Below are 16717 nucleotides of genomic sequence, written 5' to 3' on the forward strand. Positions count from 1 at the left end.
TCAGCAAAATAGAACTCGCGCTCTACGCGGGCCCTCTTGTCGCTCTCCATCACTGGGACGTGGTTCGAATTATTTTATTACCAAACTTTGTTATTTCCAACACTAACCGTGCGAAGCCCGCCCGCGGGCCGCCCCCCGCCCACCCCCCCCTCCGCCCTCCTGCTTCCCTCCACATCCCACTCCGGACCCCGCCCTGCAATTGGCCAGCGGACGGGAGCCGTCGCGGATTGGAGCTCGCCGGCCTGGTCTGCGGGGTTTAAAGAGGGGGGCGGGGGCGCGCTGCCCAGCCGCTCTGCTGTCCTCGCCTTGTGCCCGTCGCGCAGCTGGGCTTGTAGCGTCTCCTGGCCTCCCGCCACCTCCAGCGTCCTGCATCGCGCTGTCGCCGGCCAGCGGCTCGAGAGCGCGGGAGAGGGGCAGGCGCCGTCCAGCCCAGGCGCGGGCACAACTAGTGAGGGGCGAGGCGCCGGGACTCCAGGCTGGCCATGATGGTGGCCACATGCTTGCGGGTAGTGGGCTTCGTCACGAGCTTTGTGGGATGGATCGGCATCATCGTCACCACGTCTACCAATGACTGGGTGGTGACATGCGGCTACACCATCCCCACCTGCCGCAAGCTGGACGAGCTGGGCTCCAAGGGGCTGTGGGCCGACTGCGTTATGGCCCCGGGGCTTTACCACTGCAAGCCCCTGGTGGACATCCTCATCCTGCCGGGTAAGATAAGAAGCCTTCCCCATGCCCCTCAAGTGGCTTCTCCTGAATAAACCCTTTCCCTCTGGGCAGACGCGGGAGGGGGCATTGGGAGACGCTCACAGAAATATTTGGGCGCTTGAAGATTGGGGGGAACCTTTTGACATCTTCAGTCTCACTTTGTTGAGGAGGAATTAGGCAGCCCTGAGATTAACTTCTCTCGGTCTCAGTTTTCTTATCTGAAATTTGGGATGATAGTGGTGACCACTGGCGAATCACCCTAAGAAGGTAATGAACTGAGATATAGATACATAGTTGGAACTCAGTGCATGTTAATTACCGCCGCCTCACCCGCTGCCTGCTCCCACCGTCCGTGATAGATCAGTACTTCAACACCGCCCACCCCTCCCCACCTCCCCCAGGCGCCCTGCTTTCCCAGTAAGAATCTACCCACAGGGGCGAGGAGGAAAGAGAGAAACAAAAGCATTCCTGTGATCGAAACAGGCCCAGGCTGAGTTTCCCAGTCCTTGTGGGACGGCCGAGGTGTCCTGGCCAAGTTAAGGTCCTCCTAGCTGCGCCCGGAGGGTTCCCGCTGTCCCCGCGGCCTATCTCTTTTCCCCCACCCTCTGCCCCTCGAATTAGTAATAGTAATATCAGTCGGGCCTGCCGCGACTCCCCTTCGCGTCTCTGCACCCTGGGGTCGGACAGAGAAGAGCGGGTGCGCTGGAGGGCCGACCCATCCTAGGAAAAGGCGCACCGCCGCGGGCCGACCCCTCCTCTCCCGGAGCGTCTCACAGTGGGGAGGGGAGGGAAGATTGCCTAGTCTCCACCTTCCCCGACGCCACTCGAGTCCCATCCTTACTTGCTGCCCCGGTGAAAATTCTGGGCAAGTTTCAATTCAGATTTAAACCTCGAGCCAGTTGGGTGATTTACAAGGTCTCGGGCGCCCCTATGGGTTTTCTGCCTGGAATCTTGGCTTATCCCTGCCCTGGCGAAAGCACCACTGCCTTCTGTGCCCCTAGCCTTTGAGGATGGTGCGCCTCTAAAGGCCTTTCCTGGCTTCTTTAACGAGCGGAGTAACTGGGGCCTCAGGCCGCCAGCCTGAGATCCTTTGGCTTTTGCCTTCCCTGGACGAGCCTTTCGCTCCCTCCCTCCTAGAGGCTGTGTGTGTGTGTGTGTGTGTGTGTGTGTGTGTCTGAAAGTCGCTCAGTCGTGTCCGACTTTTCGCGACCCCATGGACCGTAGCCTCCCAGGCTCCTCTGTTTATGTGATTCTCCGGGCAAGAATACTGGCGTGGGTAGCCATTATTTTCTCAAGGGAATACAACCGGGTGGAACGCGGGTCTCCAGAGTCTCCTGCATTGCCGGCAGGTACTTTACAGTCTGGGCCACCAGGGAAGCCCCGCCCCCCTGCCCCACCTCCAGGCTCTGCCCTTCTTCGAGCCTCACCTCAGTGCTTCCTGTTTCCAGGTCTCTGTAGTCGGAATCTATCCCTTCCTCCTTGTTGCCGTGATATTTGACTCTTATTCCCGTTAGTGCACATTTAGGGCTTTTTTTGCTCATTGTTTGTGAGTCAGGTTCTACTTTGTTGTTCAGTCGCTAAGCTGTGTCTGACTCTTTGCGACCCCATGGACTGCAGCATGCCTGGCTTCCCTGTCCTTCACCATCTCCCAGAGTTTGCTCAGACTCACGTCTGTTGAGTTGATGATGCCATCCAACCATCTCATCCTCTGTCACTCCCTTCTCCTGGGCTTAATCTTTTCCCGGCATCAGGTTCTCCTACCAAATTTTAAATTCCTCAGAGATATAGATAGCATCCTGCCCTTTCTGCATCTTCCCCTGCTCTGCCCTCCATTTTGGACTTTCAGAATGACAGAGGTCAGGGACCCAGATGTGGCTATGCCTTCAGTTAAAGCTGCTGTTGGTAGATCTGGGTCAGACTCTGGGATCCAGCCCTCACAACCTGGGTGACTGGGGACAAGTTACTAACCTCTATGAAACCAGCTGTCTTCTTCATTCCATCTTTCAGAATTGTTTTGGGGATTAAATGAGATGAGAGATGCAAAAGCCTTCTTAGATGTAGTAAAGGCTTCATAAATGGTGATTTTATTAATTTTTTTATTAAAAGCTGGGCATGGTATTTGTTAGAATCTGAGTGAAGCAAATAATTACCCTCTGCTTCCTTTTCCTGAAATTAAGTTTGCTGAGCATTTGGTGACAAGTGGTTTGTTTACAGAGAACACAGACCATCCCACAGATGGGGTACGTTTCAGGGAGGGACTCTTTCTTACTGGGTCCCCTCTCTCACACTCTAGGTGGAGACAGGGACTGATCTCAGTCTCCTTCTTTAGATTCTAAATGTGGCCTTGGCATCTAGCTTGTGGATCGCCTGAGTCATAAACTTTGGAACCTGGGTGGCTGACTGACTCTCTTTTTTGCCAGCCCTGGTTCTCAGCCACAGGGGCACGGTCCTGTGGTCAGAGGTCTTGCCTCAGACGACCTGTAGCTGCTTTCTGGGGGTCTTCAAGTCAGCAGATACTTGATTGATTATCCTTAATTCAGAAGAAACTGAGGTGAGCAAGGTTGAGAGAGTGCCCTTGTGGACTCTTGTTGTTCAGTCGCTCAGTTGTGTCCAACTCTTTGCGACCCCATGGACTACAGCAGGCCAGGCTTCCCTGTCCTTCACCATCTCCCAGAGTTTGTTCAAACTCATGTCAGTGACGTCAGTGGGTGTGGACTCTGAATTCTGGCAAGCTACATCTTGCTAAGAGGCACTCTTGCAGTTGGGTCTTGGTGCACAGGTAGGCTGGTTTGGTGTCAGGGTCCTGGCACATGAGGCAGAAGTTGGGGCTTGTTTCTGGTTTTGCCATTAACTCTTCCTCCCCCAGGCCACTGGCTCTACTTTCCACTGAGTAAAGAGGAAGAGTACATATATACCATTCCTCTCCTTTTTTGGAAAGAAGGAGTGTTTTAGTGAGAAACGGTACATTTAAGTCTGTCATATTCTCCCAGAATCTTCTCATATTTATTTTACATAAACATTGAACACATTCTAATCTGTTTCTTAATAAAGCAGTTACCTGGCATTTTATTGGAGAGTATAAAGTGCAGGTCGTTTTGCTTCACTGTTACTATTCAACTTGTTAACTCCATCGTTCATAACTGTATGTTTGCATCATCTGGTGTGACCACTGTGTTAACCCACGAAGGCCAAGCCAGGTGTCTGTTCTCCAGGAATCCTTAGGGGGTTGGAGATATTGCTTTATGGATAATGTACCATTGTGGAAGTACGTCCAGGGCACTGTGGGGGAGCTTGACCATTTTGGGGGGCAGGATTCATGAGCATAGCAGCTTCTCAGGCGATAATCAAGAAAATGACCCTGAGCCTTTGCTTAGTCTAGTTAGAGCCACACACTATACACAATGTGAATTTAAAAAAACATGGTTAAGGGACAAAATCACCTAGTATACCTGGGGATAAAAGTACTGCCTTGACACAATAATATTAGCAATTCCAGTAATAATAGCTGACCCCTTTTGGAGTACTTAGATTGTGCTAGGCACTGTTCGAGCACTGCATGAATTTACAAATTGAATCTTAGTTAGATTCCATTGGCAAGACATAGGTACTATTATTATTTTTACACTCTAGATGAGGAAAGTGTCAAGGCACTTGGCCAAGGTAACCCAGGTAGAGCACATCAACAGCAGAAGACTTGTTGGAAGATTTAGATTTTAATCTGAATCTTTTACAAGGTGATATAATTGGACTCTTGGCCCCTTCATCTTGGAAGCTTGGATGAGCGGTCTAAAGCCAGGGATCCTTGTTCAGTCTCTCCTGCCCCCAGCCTCTCTTTCATCTGTCACTGCGTTTGGATACCTCTGAACATATTTTAAGTCCTGCAGTGGGACAAAGGGAAGGCAGGCAGATGGTGCTGAATTCTGTGAGGCAGGATGCAGGATCCAAGGGGACCTGTGGCCTAACCCCACTGTCTGTGCTCTTGTTTCCAGGCTACGTGCAGGCCTGCCGAGCCCTGATGATCGCTGCCTCCGTCCTGGGTCTGCCGGCTATTCTCCTGCTGCTCACAGTTCTCCCGTGCATCCGAATGGGCCACGAGCCTGGCGTGGCCAAGTACAGGCGGGCCCAGCTGGCTGGTGTCATGCTCATTCTTGTGGGTAAGACAGCTTTCTGTAGAGCACGCCCACTCTGAGCGGATCTGAAGAATCTCAGGTCTTGCTGCTCAAGAGATGTGGCCAGGAAGACATATGAATCCACTGGGGAAAAGCCCCTCACCATGTGTATTCCTTTATGTTTCCTGGTGGTTGAGGCAGAGGGACAAATGATGTCTGTGGGAGTCACTGAACATAAAAATAGGAAAAAACAAACAAAAAAACAAAAAAAAAAACAAAAAAAAGGATATTGAGGGAATATGTAAGAGAGAGACCAGAGGACAGAAGAGAGGTATAGGCTGGCCCTCCATTCAGACTTCACCATGGAGTCTGTTTTCAGAAACACCTGTGCCCAGGTCCCACTGCAGGTCCATTGACTCAGAATTTCTGGACAGCCGACCAGGCAAAGATATTTTTTTGAAAACTTCCCAGGTGGCTCTTAAGTGAAACCAAGATTGAGAACTTAACGTATAAAGAAAGACTAGAGGAAAAGAAGGGCAAGAGAAAAGTAAGAGGTCAAGGGTAGATCACTAGGTAGATCACTAGTAGATCACTAGGTGATAAATCACTCCATCTTTCGTTCTGTACGCATTTCATTGAGCACCTGCTGAGGGCCAGGCACCATGGTAGGCACTGGGCATATTGGCAAACAGAAGGCAGCCTCTGCCTTGAGTGTTCTTGAACATCTTGATAGAGCATGGGACATACTTACCTATAAAAAGTACACAGGCTGTGCATACCTAGAGCAAGGTATCTAGTTCAGACTGGAGGAGTTTCCCAGCACAGAGGATCCCAGCAATGACTTTTGAGAGTTGGAGAGAAGATGGTCAGGTCATGGGTTGGAGAGAGGGACAGCCCAGACCAAGGGCATGACATGTGCTCGTTCAGTGTTCCTGATTACACCTGCACACTGGGGGCTTGGTTTACCAACCTAGGGAGGGTCCTTATAGCTCTGCTCTCATCAGTGATTTCATCTCTTGGTTTTTGTGAAGGCTATATCCACCATTCTAAATCTTAATAGAAGATAGGCATTTTAAGAGTGGTAGCACTTGTTGCAAAATGCACTGAGATATCAGTGAAGAGACATTGGTCTGGATATGAGTTAGATATAAATTAAGTTCCCTGGGGACAGGAAATTTCCATCCCCAAACTGGTATCAGACTGGGTGTCTGAGGGGGCAAGGTAGGGAGTCAGGGTTCTGTGTGGGTCAGTGCCGTTTAGTGATGGTCACCCACAGTGTCACCAGTGAGGGGAGGGGGACATAAGACATAGGGGTGCCATTTCCCTTGATTGTAAAGGTGTTTAGAGACTTGTGAAGCTATGGAGAATTCAGAAGGGCTTGCCTGTGTATGTGTGAATAGGAGTAAAAAGACCAGAAAATCTCTATAATTTCGGGAGAAGAATCTGGGCATGGACCCTTGTGGTTCCAGCCACAAAGAACTTCTGCGGGGGTGCCATGAGGAACACATGGTGGGTCAGCATCACGTGCTTCATCCAACTCACAGGGTCCTTCCCTGCGAGGCTTTTCGGTGGTCGGATCTCTGTATCTGAACTCCCTTTCTAGTAAGTAGACCAAAGTTCTGCAAGTAAGCTGTTTTGCAGAATCCAGGTGAAACCCTTCTTATCCTAGACGTTTGCGGTTGTTTGTAACTTTCCTCACAGTGTTACAGAAGCCCCAGAAGGCTCTCTCTTTGACTCAGAGGATGCCAAAGCCAAAGAATTGGTCTACTGTGTTGAGTGTTCATCTTTAGAAACCCTGGTCATCCGTATGAGAGTCACATTAAAAGAGAATACATCAAAATATCCTGAACCCAAATCTTGTAGGAAATAAAGACATAAAAGCAACGTCATACAGACAAATTGGTATTTAAAACTCTCCTGAAAACCACTGAATTACCTAGTTGAAGATAATGGCTATTAAAAAAAATAGCAACCTGTTGTCCGAAACTTCCTAGTCAAATTATATACAGTTTATCTTTTTCAAGTGGGCTGGTGGATATAGACAGAATCTTAGGAGAGTGAGGTGGGTGGGCAGGTAGGGGTGGGAGCTCCTCAGTCCCTGTTTGCAGCCTGGAGGGAGCCGATGGCGGGGGCATTGAGTGGTTGGACACCCCACCCCGCAGGGAGGCTGCCCCTTCTGACCCATCACTGCTATGATGGAACAAGGGCACTGCTCCTTGCATCTCCAGTGGTGCCTGCATCCTCTTGGATTGCTCCTGTCTGGATTTACTTCTCAGTGGGTCACCCCTTGCCTTTCGGTTGGATGTTGTTTGGACTGGACCGAGCTCGCTCACCCTGGAAATGTAAAGCTCATTGTCTCAAGTGTGACACCTGCTGGCCTCCCCTGTCTTCTCTGCTGGGAGCCCGAGAGCCCTGTTTCCCCGGCTGGCAGTGAAGGCTCCCTTTGTGTGGCTGGGAAGGGCTTCTGGTGCTCTTCTAGCAGAAGCCGGCACTGGGCTCTTGCTGGGGCCTTGGGGTCACTGACAGTGGTCCAGGTGAGATGTGGTCCCTGACCAAGCACACTGTGGTGTGGGGACCTGGGAACAGGAACAGAGTCAAAGCTAATCTTGGGATGAAGACTGTAAGCACCACTAATTAAAATCCATCCTTCCTGACTCTGGAAACCTTTATTTTTCTGAAAGCTTAAAAAATTATGTCTCTGATACAACAGCTTATCTTCTCAGGAGTCTGAGTTCAGTGGTGTGAGGATTTGGTTCCTGCTTTGAGGGAAGGAATGGGAGCCTGATGCTGCTGACTTCTTAAGCCAGATGAGTAGTTCAAGGAGCATCAGGATCCTCAGATCCAGGATGTATATCATTCTAATCTGTGGCTTTTCAAGATGCCCTGCCGAAGCAGGTGATACCTATGCCTTGAGATGCTTCATCTTATCGTGTGGAGTCAGACCAACTGTACTAAATCTCAGACCTGCCGCTTTCTAGCTCTGTGAACGGGGGCAGTTAAAGTCACTTAAAGTCTCTGAGACTTTATATAAAATGGGGACAATACTGCCTACTTCTGAGGCTGGTAAGAATAGTGAAATGGGATATTCAAGTTATTTAGCATCGTGTCTGGCTAAGTGGTCAACAAATGGTTGCTATTTTGTAGCTGTTGTTGGTTAGAGGAAATAGAGAGGTAACCTAGAAAGGAGCTGCCTAGAAGGCAACTGTGTATTCCTTCCATCACGTCTAATTTCTGCAGGGTTATGTCCACACGTGGAACTGGTAAGGAGAGATGACACCAGGTCACATCCTGGTCTAATGGAAATACTGCCTTTGATTGCTTTGTGGAAACCAGAATGTGGGGATTAATGGTTTGAGTTTTTGGCTTATTCCATTATAAAAAGTCACAGGAAGCTATACAACTGAAAATGCTCAAGCTTAGTTCTGATTCAGACTAATCTGCACCTTGCTATAAGTTAGAAAGTATTTGATTTTGGTGTTTCTTGGGGAGACAGGGTAGGGAATGGAAGGAAAGGAAAGTGGAATTCCTAAGTGGAATTCTTTGTCTTCTCTACTCCTTTTAAAAGATGTGGCCCCAGGAATCCTATTTGTATTGAAAAAAAGTTTTTAACTTGGAACTTTGTGATTAAAATTTTTTTTTACTAATAACCATGAAGCTTTTTTTTTTTTAAAGGGTGCAGGAAAAAAAAAAGAGTGATTTGTGGAATAGAAATAAAGGGGAAAGTGTTGAAAACAGGCTAGGAAAATAATGTACTCAAATATTCCATTGACTTGATGATTGTTGTAAATATTAGATATTCGTAAAAGTTGTTGTGATGTCCCACCACTGATTGCTTTAATCAAAACTTAGAGAATGGCAAGTGAAGAAAGTAGAACCCAAATTTTTCTGGTTTCAAATTATAAAGAAACAACAAAGTACACATGACTTCAACCAACAGCTCCTTAGAAATCTCATTACTTGTCGCCTTGAGTTAACTGGCTTCTTTGTGACAAGCTGATGTGAATAGCCAGTTAGATCGTATGATATAATAGTATCAATTGTAGAAGGCTGTGTTCAATGCCTCCTAAAATGTTACTTGGAGGGGGATTTTTAAACAGTTTTTATTGTGAAAAATTTCACACATACACAAAAGTAGACTAGTATCATGAACTCCATGAACCCAAACTCATTCCCAATAATGATCAACTCACAGTCAACTTGCTTCGTCTCTGTACTTCTACTTTTCTCCCAGTCTTCACACTTTTTTTTTTGGAAGCAAATCCCAGTTATCAGATAAAGTAAGATTTTTTCCCCCTGGTATTACTAATGAAACTCAGGGTAATTTAAGTGAGTTTAATGAAAAATACTAGTTTGATCTAGAAAAGATGCTTTTAAAAGTCTTTTCAGTGCTTAATATAGAAAGTGACAAAGTCTGAAAACAGGTGTTCATTGGAGGAAGGAAGAAATGTCAGGACCTGCTGCTCTTTTGTCTTTCTAGGCTTCTCTGTCTATCTGCCCTTCTCTTTCTAGGTTGTTACCTCCAAAGCTAAACACCTGTGCCAATTTTATTTAATTTCATCACATTTATTTAACTCCATGGCAACCCACTCCAGTGTTCTTGCCTGGAGAATCCCAGGGACGGGGGAGCCTGGTGGGCTGCCGTCTATGGTGTCGCACAGAGTCGGACACGACTGAAGTGACTTAGCAGCAAAGAGATGAAAAACTACACTTAACATTTCATTGCTCTAAAACTGCTTTCCCAAATATTTTCTGTGTTTGGCTACATCAAGATCATTGATAACTTTTAATAAGGCTGTTTTCTATCAACTAAAAAAATGATTATATTAAATGATTTGAAATTTATCAAAAGAGACAAACTATTTTCTTTTATGAAGAGCAAGGAATTTTGCTTGTGAGAGGACTGAGTCCAGATGAATCTCTATCTACAAAGTGAAGTTTTTTTCTCCCCTTGTCCTTCTTTTGATTTTTAAGATGATGATATCTCTGATTTTCCCTTTCTACTCCCCGTCAAGTGGGAGAATTTTTTTCCTCTTATGCAGTTAGCTATTACATCTTCTGAAGGTAGAAGGGGAGAAACAGAAAAATGTGAATGTTAAAATTCTCCTGTCTTATTTTTAGAGACTTAAATTCTGATGACACAAAAAGAAATGACAATTCCCTTCCATGTTCTTTACTTTATAGGTAATTGTGGGTTTTTAAGAAAAACATTGTATTTTCCTCAAATATGGAGAGAATCATTACAAGTTCGCATGCACGTGTGTGTGTGTATGTGTCTGCAAGTAGGAATAAGTCTTAGCAGGCCTTCTATGTCTTTAAGAAAGCCAAAAATTACTGCCAGTTCTATTAACATTTCACATCTTTTAGTTGAGTATGATATGACTTGCATTTTTAACTTTACGATTAAAACATATTCTTCTTTCCCTTCAAGCCATGCTCAAATTGAGTAAACTCTCCCTTTTTTAGTTTTTAAGCGTTCTTCATTGTGAGTTCAACTGCAGGTCACTCTTCCCAGTGAACCTCTCATTCCCTTCATGTTGTGTGGTGGTCTGTCATCTTCTAGCGGTTTTTGATGTGGTTGGTCTCTGAGAGCCACAGGAATTCCACCCAGAGTTCAATTATCAGTGAGGAAATAAAGGGTCTGCTGGTGCTCATTTGCCTTGTTTTGCATGGATTGTAAAAGAAGGAAATCTCTAATGAGGTAAATCATGAGTTTGTAGCTTTGAGTGTGTTAAAGTTACATTAAAGTTTTATAATTTTAGAAGTCAATTTTGGTGTGAATGAAGTGGAGAATAGACTAGAAATGGGTCTACCTCTCATCTATCCATTTGTCTGTCCATCCACCCACTCACTCATCCAGTCCTGTAAGTCCATATTTAAATCTTTAGACATTTTTCTGATTTTTCCCTTTCCTAGTGAAGTCTATAGGAATAAAGTCTAACAAAATCTAACACTCAAAATCAAGACTGATGGTTACTTTTGGTATGTTGAGCCTGATTATTTCCCTATATGAAAATAACCTAGTTTTATTACTTTGCTTAGTAAAAGAGGAAGAATTCAGTGAAATTAGAGGCAATATTTAAATCTTACTCTGTAAAATCTAAACCAAACCTGGAAGTTAAGTGAGATTAAAACGAAATGTGAAGAATGCCCGTGTGTGTATGTGTGTGTGAGTGTGTATGTGTGGTGTGTGTAAATAATTGGAAAATACAAAACTTTACTTGAACCATAACCTGTTTTGAATCCAGTTAATTGTTTATAGGAAAGATCAATTGGATTGAGCCACATCAACTGGGAATCAAATCTGTTTTTTTCCCTATGGAGTTCAGCTTTTCCCTCTAATCAAGCATGGGTGTTTGGAAGCCCTTGCTAGATTGCTGTTTTTGCCCATCTCAGAACAAATGCCCCCTTTTGGTATTTAAGTGTGTGTAGCTGGATCATATTTTTGATGTGGAGAATCTAGAGCAATTCCTTCTGGCTCAGACACTCTAGATTATAACGATGACAATAGCCAAGCAGTTCTCCAAGAGTGCCAGATTTGGAATCTGTGGCCAGAGAAAGAGAAAAAAATGCATCATAGATCTTTAAAGCCCTGTGCTGGAAAGGGAAGGTTTGGTCAATCAGATCAGCCGGTCTATTTGAGTATACTCTATTCACGGAAGGAAAATACATCTTCTCAATCTCATATAAAAATATTACATGATGGGGCTTTGCTCTTTAAGTAAAGTGAAGTTATTAACATATGGATAGATTTTAGCATCTTAGATAATCTATATAAACTCCTTAAATATGTGAGTAGTTCACAACTAATAGAGTGAATTTAGGCTGTTAGAAAGCCAGTTGGAGCAATTCAGAGCCTCCAAATTCACTTCTTTACTCTGACTTCCACTTAGGATCTATGCATTTTTAGGACATGAATCACGTCTATGTATGTATATCTATACACACCTTGTGGGGATGGACTTAGTGTGTTGTCAACAAAACCTTATTGTACAACTACACAAATGCAATGAAATAGTCTAAGAGGTCTTTCAAATGGGTAAGACTTAAAAATCTTTTCTTTCGATCTAATGCACAAGGCTGTAAGATTTGAGTGCTATTAAAGAAAAATTACATTTTTTCTCTGTGGGCATAGAGGTTAGTTAGAAAATTACTCAGTATGAGCAGAAATTGGAAAAAGTGTGCTAAGCTGAAGTGACAAGAGTTCCCTGGGTAGCAAACAGTGCAACGACTGCCTTGAATTTATCAAAGTGTTTATGACTAACAATTAGAAACATTTTTATTTTGGTCTGTTAACTTTAATGTGACATCCCAACTTAAAGTTTTAAAAAAATTTATTTTAATATTTGTTTTAAAAAATGTTTATTTATTTGGCTGCCTCAGGTCTTAGTTGCAGCGGGCAGGTGGGCTTCTCTCTAATTGTGCCGGGCAGGCCTTAGTTCCCCCGCAACATGTGAGATCTTAGTTCCCCAACCAGGGATGGAACTTGAGTTCTTTGCCTTGAGGGGTGGATTCTTAACCACTGGACCACCAGGGAAGTCCCCCAACTCAAAGCTTTACCTAAAATTTCTGTCTACTTGTAGTCGTGAGAAATCAGATGATATCAAAGTAAGAATAAAGTTACTTTCTAGAGCTTTGTTGCTTAGTACATTAGCCGCTAGCTATGTGTTCACTTAAATTTAATGAAAACTCAGAATTTGGTTTTCATAAGACGGAGAAGGCAATGGCACCCCACTCCAGTACTCTTGCCTGGAAAATCCCACGGACGGAGGAGCCTGGTAGGTTGCTGTCCATGGGGTCGCTAGGAGTCAGACATGACTGAGCACTTCACTTTCACTTTTCACTTTCATGCACTGGAGAAGGAAATGGCAACCCACTCCAGTGTTCTTGCCTGGAGAATCCCAGGGACGGGGAGCCTGGTGGGCTGCTGTTTATGGGGTCGCACAGAGTTGGACACGACTGAAGTGACTCAGCATAGCCTCATAAGAAATGTTCAATAGCCCATGTAGCTTGTTAGCTACCCTATTTGAGAGTGCTCGTGTAGAGGTTTAAAACCTTCTAAAAAATCTTTTTAGGCTCCTGCCTGTCCTGTTTTGTTACTTTGCTTAGGAGGAGGGGAAAAGCTAACTGATGCAGAGGCTATTTCTTATGATGATGACATTTGTCGTGATGGGTCACAGTCCTTGAATGGGTAATTTCTTTTACTCTGGGAACTGTTCATGTGTGTGTGTTTGTGGAGGTTTTGTGACTGTGAGCAGCACAATACAAACTCAGACTCCTAGCTGATACTCCACTGATGTCTGGCAGTATTCTCTACAGCAAGAGAATTTGTATAGCTTCTTCAGGTCTTTGTACTGTGAATTGACCAAATAGAAAACAAGAGTGGACATTGAAGTGGCACCATCTTGTCTCTCATTTCTGAATGGCTCAGGTCATCCAGTCATTCACCTGGTATACATTGAGCACACACTCTGTACTCTGTGCTGAGCTAAACACTGACTTTATAAACATAAGACATGGGCCCTGCCTTCAAGGATCTCAGAACTTGGCATGGGAAATAGAGTTGTAAAGAGATAATTACAATACATTTAAGTAAGTGTAAGAATAGAAATGTAAGTATATAAAGCCAAGATATATAAATAAATACAGATGCATATTTTTTGGGCTTAAATGATTTATTTCTAAGTTTTTACATTGGACTTTTATTTTTTGTTTCTGGGGAAGATCCTCTGGAGAAGGGCATGGCAACCCACTCCAGTGTTCTTACCTGGAGGACTCCATGGACAGGAGCCTGGCAGGCTACAGTCCACAGGGTCTCACAGAGTTGAACACAAATGAAGCGACTTAGCCTGAGCAGCCCTCTTTTGTTTCTGCCACCTGTTGAAAAAATAAGGACCTAGCAGTTTGGCACGTGATTTTGATCTGTTTATTCAATAGTTGTCAACTGTTAGGTTCAGACTGGGACCTAAAGGGAGCAGAGCTGAGTGTACTGAGTTTTGGAGTTGGTTGGAAGCCAGAGGGGTGCGTGTGTGGACTGAAGGGGAGCCTGGTCTTGTTGGTGTGTGATGGGGCTCCTCAGTCACAGCCCTCTCCTTGTCTCCCCAGCTCTCTGTGCCATGGTCGCCACCATCTGGTTCCCTGTGTGCGCCCACCGTGAGACCACCATCGTGAGCTTTGGCTACTCCCTGTACGCGGGCTGGATTGGTGCCGTGCTGTGCCTCGTGGGGGGCTGTGTCATCGTCTGCTGCGCTGGAGATGCCCAGGCGTTCGGGGAAAATCGTTTCTACTACTCTTCAGGCTCCAGTTCCCCTACTCATGCCAAGAGTGCCCATGTATAAGAGAGCTGCCAGCCTGCCCACGGAGGTGCTGTAGATGCCGGGCCCATGGCCCTAGGTTCGCTTGCCACTGTGAGGGGCTGGGAAGCCCACTCCTCTGCCAGGCTCCAAAGCCAAAGTTCTAGAAGAGCATCCTGTCTGGCACTCTGTAGTCTTAACATCTCCTTCTCCTTCTGTTGCCTTAAAAGAAATGTTTAGCTCAGATAATGCCGCACATTTTTTCCCATGGTTTTGCCCACTACTAGCTCTTTTCTTGGGCGTTCTTTTGTCATACATATATATATGTATATATACACATACACACACATATATATGAAAAAAATTTTCCTCTCTCTTTAAATTTCAAATACCTTGCAAACATTGCCGCGTTGGGTGTGGGGAAAGAAAGAAAAGACACTTTCAAGCTGTTACAGATGACAATGGGAGCCTCATAGAGATGCCTCTCTGTTCCCTCTCTCCTCTCAGCTCCAAGGTCACTTAGTTATAACCAATAGAAAAAGATAGAATAGGGAATGTGGGGTGGGGTAGGGAAGGGCATTGTGGACCTTGCCCTCCATGGGGAAGTTTCCCTCTTGTAAGGTGAGGGCAAGGGGTGGGGATATTTTTTAGTTTGTGATTTTACATTTATCTGTACATACTTTTTAAGGTTGCTCATTTTTATAACCACGGTTTTCCTGAAATTCTCAATGCATCAGTATGAAGGAAATGAACCAAACAGACTTTAATGTTACCGTAAATAACAGTACAAGTGAGTATAACTAACTGACATGCCACAAAACATTCTTGATTTCCAGGTTTGTAGGATATAGTTTTTAATCCTACATTTTCATATGCTTCAATATAACATTTTAAAAACTTTCTCCCTTTTCTATTTTCATTCTGTGAGCTGTCTTGAAGTGATACTGTTTAACATAAATTGTACTGTTGAATTTGGCTTTACGGGTGCAAACACTGATGGTGTACCAGTATCCAAGACCCTAAACTCTCCAAACTTGATGGTGCATTTTGTTCTTTAAGTGAAATCTGTGCAATAAAATAACAGACTGTCTGCAAAACTGGCCTGTAATATTCTGTTGTATCCAGAGGTATCATCCATCAATTTAAACTTTTTCGTTGATCTCTACTAGTAATCTACAGGGAATCTGGTCAGGGATTCAAGAGTAAGTCTTTCTGCCCTATGCTGAAAAATTGAAAAGATATTTTATTCACTGTATCGTGATGGTTACATGTGGTCATAAGGGGAACTTAGATGCTTTCTAGGTCTCTTAAGGAGGGACATTATGGCTTCTTTAAGTCATATAAATAGGCAACCATCAGATACCAAGTGCCAAGTATCACACAAACTCCTTTATCTATTCTAGGCATAGTAAAGGAATTGGCTCAGTATAAGGGGAACTATAAAGCAATCTCATTTTTATTGGATCTTCAGGTAATAATATCTAAGTGCATTTTGTTTGAACATATGTATGTAGATGTTTAGAAATTTTGAACAAAATTGGATATAGCAAATTGATTTTTGTTTGTTTTCTATTCCAGAAAGTCTGTCAAGTTATGAGTCTGCTGTTAGAAAAAAACAGATTACAATCTACTTTGGTAGTATTTTTCCAAAAATACTAATTTCATTAGCTGATAGCATAATGGTTGGCAAACATTTCCTCTTTGGAAATATCCACTTGGACTAATCATTTTTGTAGAGATGTGTGTACATTAGGAGATTATAACCTAGTGGAAAGTATTTCCAAATTAACTTGTGGAGAAAAGATAATCTTCATGTTGACCAAAATATTTGCTCAGTTATGACAGCTTTGTAAGAATGCAAGTTTTGTGATTATATTGCCGGACCCTCTCTACCTCATGAAAACTTGCCAGAGTGTAATGACTGTGAACATGAATGGAGCAAGAGGGCCTCAGGGGGTGTGGACACAGAAGACTGTAGGTCTCACACCCCTTGTCTCCTCATAGAATCAGAAGTGTCCTCTTATGGCTGTGCTCACTCACACACCTCTTTCCCTGCTTTCCCTGCTTCCCAAGGCTGCTCCGTGCTTTCTCACATGAGGGGCTGTGCTGCAGGAGCCCCACTTTCCCCTGCAGCAGGAGAAGAGACACCCTCAATGTCTCCTGGATGATCATTGCCTCATTAGGGAATCCCATTTTGTAGGTCATAACTCCAGTGTTGGGTTATATTATCAGTGTGAAGGAGGAGGGGAGGGGTCACTGTTGCCCCTGAACAGCACTGTCCAGTAGAAATATAACCTGAGCCACATATATAATTTAAAATGTCCTAGGAGCCACATTAAAAAGCTAAATGTAAACAAGTGAAATCAATTTTTAATATATTCTATTTTATTCCAGTGCATTCAAAGCATTATCGTTTCAATATGTAATCAATTACATTTTTATGCTCTTCCTTTTGTGTTAAGTCTTTGCACTCCAGTGTGGATTCTACACTTACAGCATCTCTCCATTAGTCCTGGCCACACTGTAAGTGTTCAGTGGCCACATATGGCTGATGGCTCTTGTACTGGAGAGCACAGCTATAGAATAACAGGTTCCGCCTTAGTGACAAAA

General features: G+C 44.4%; 1 protein-coding gene across 1 annotated transcript; it reads left to right on the forward strand.

Annotated features, from left to right (window-relative positions):
• The first annotated feature begins 282 nt into the window (after positions 1–282).
• Positions 283–15204, forward strand: CLDN11 (claudin 11). Its single transcript, XM_010835236.1, has 3 exons — positions 283–711; positions 4698–4862; positions 13920–15204. Exons 1-3 carry the CDS (start codon positions 483–485, stop codon positions 14150–14152), a joined length of 627 nt encoding a protein of 208 aa, XP_010833538.1. The 5' UTR covers positions 283–482; the 3' UTR covers positions 14153–15204.
• Positions 15205–16717: the final 1513 nt, after the last annotated feature.

The sequence above is a fragment of the Bison bison genome, unplaced genomic scaffold, assembly GCF_000754665.1.
Source record: "Bison bison bison isolate TAMUID 2011002044 unplaced genomic scaffold, Bison_UMD1.0 scf7180017864040, whole genome shotgun sequence".
Lineage (NCBI taxonomy): Eukaryota > Metazoa > Chordata > Mammalia > Artiodactyla > Bovidae > Bison > Bison bison.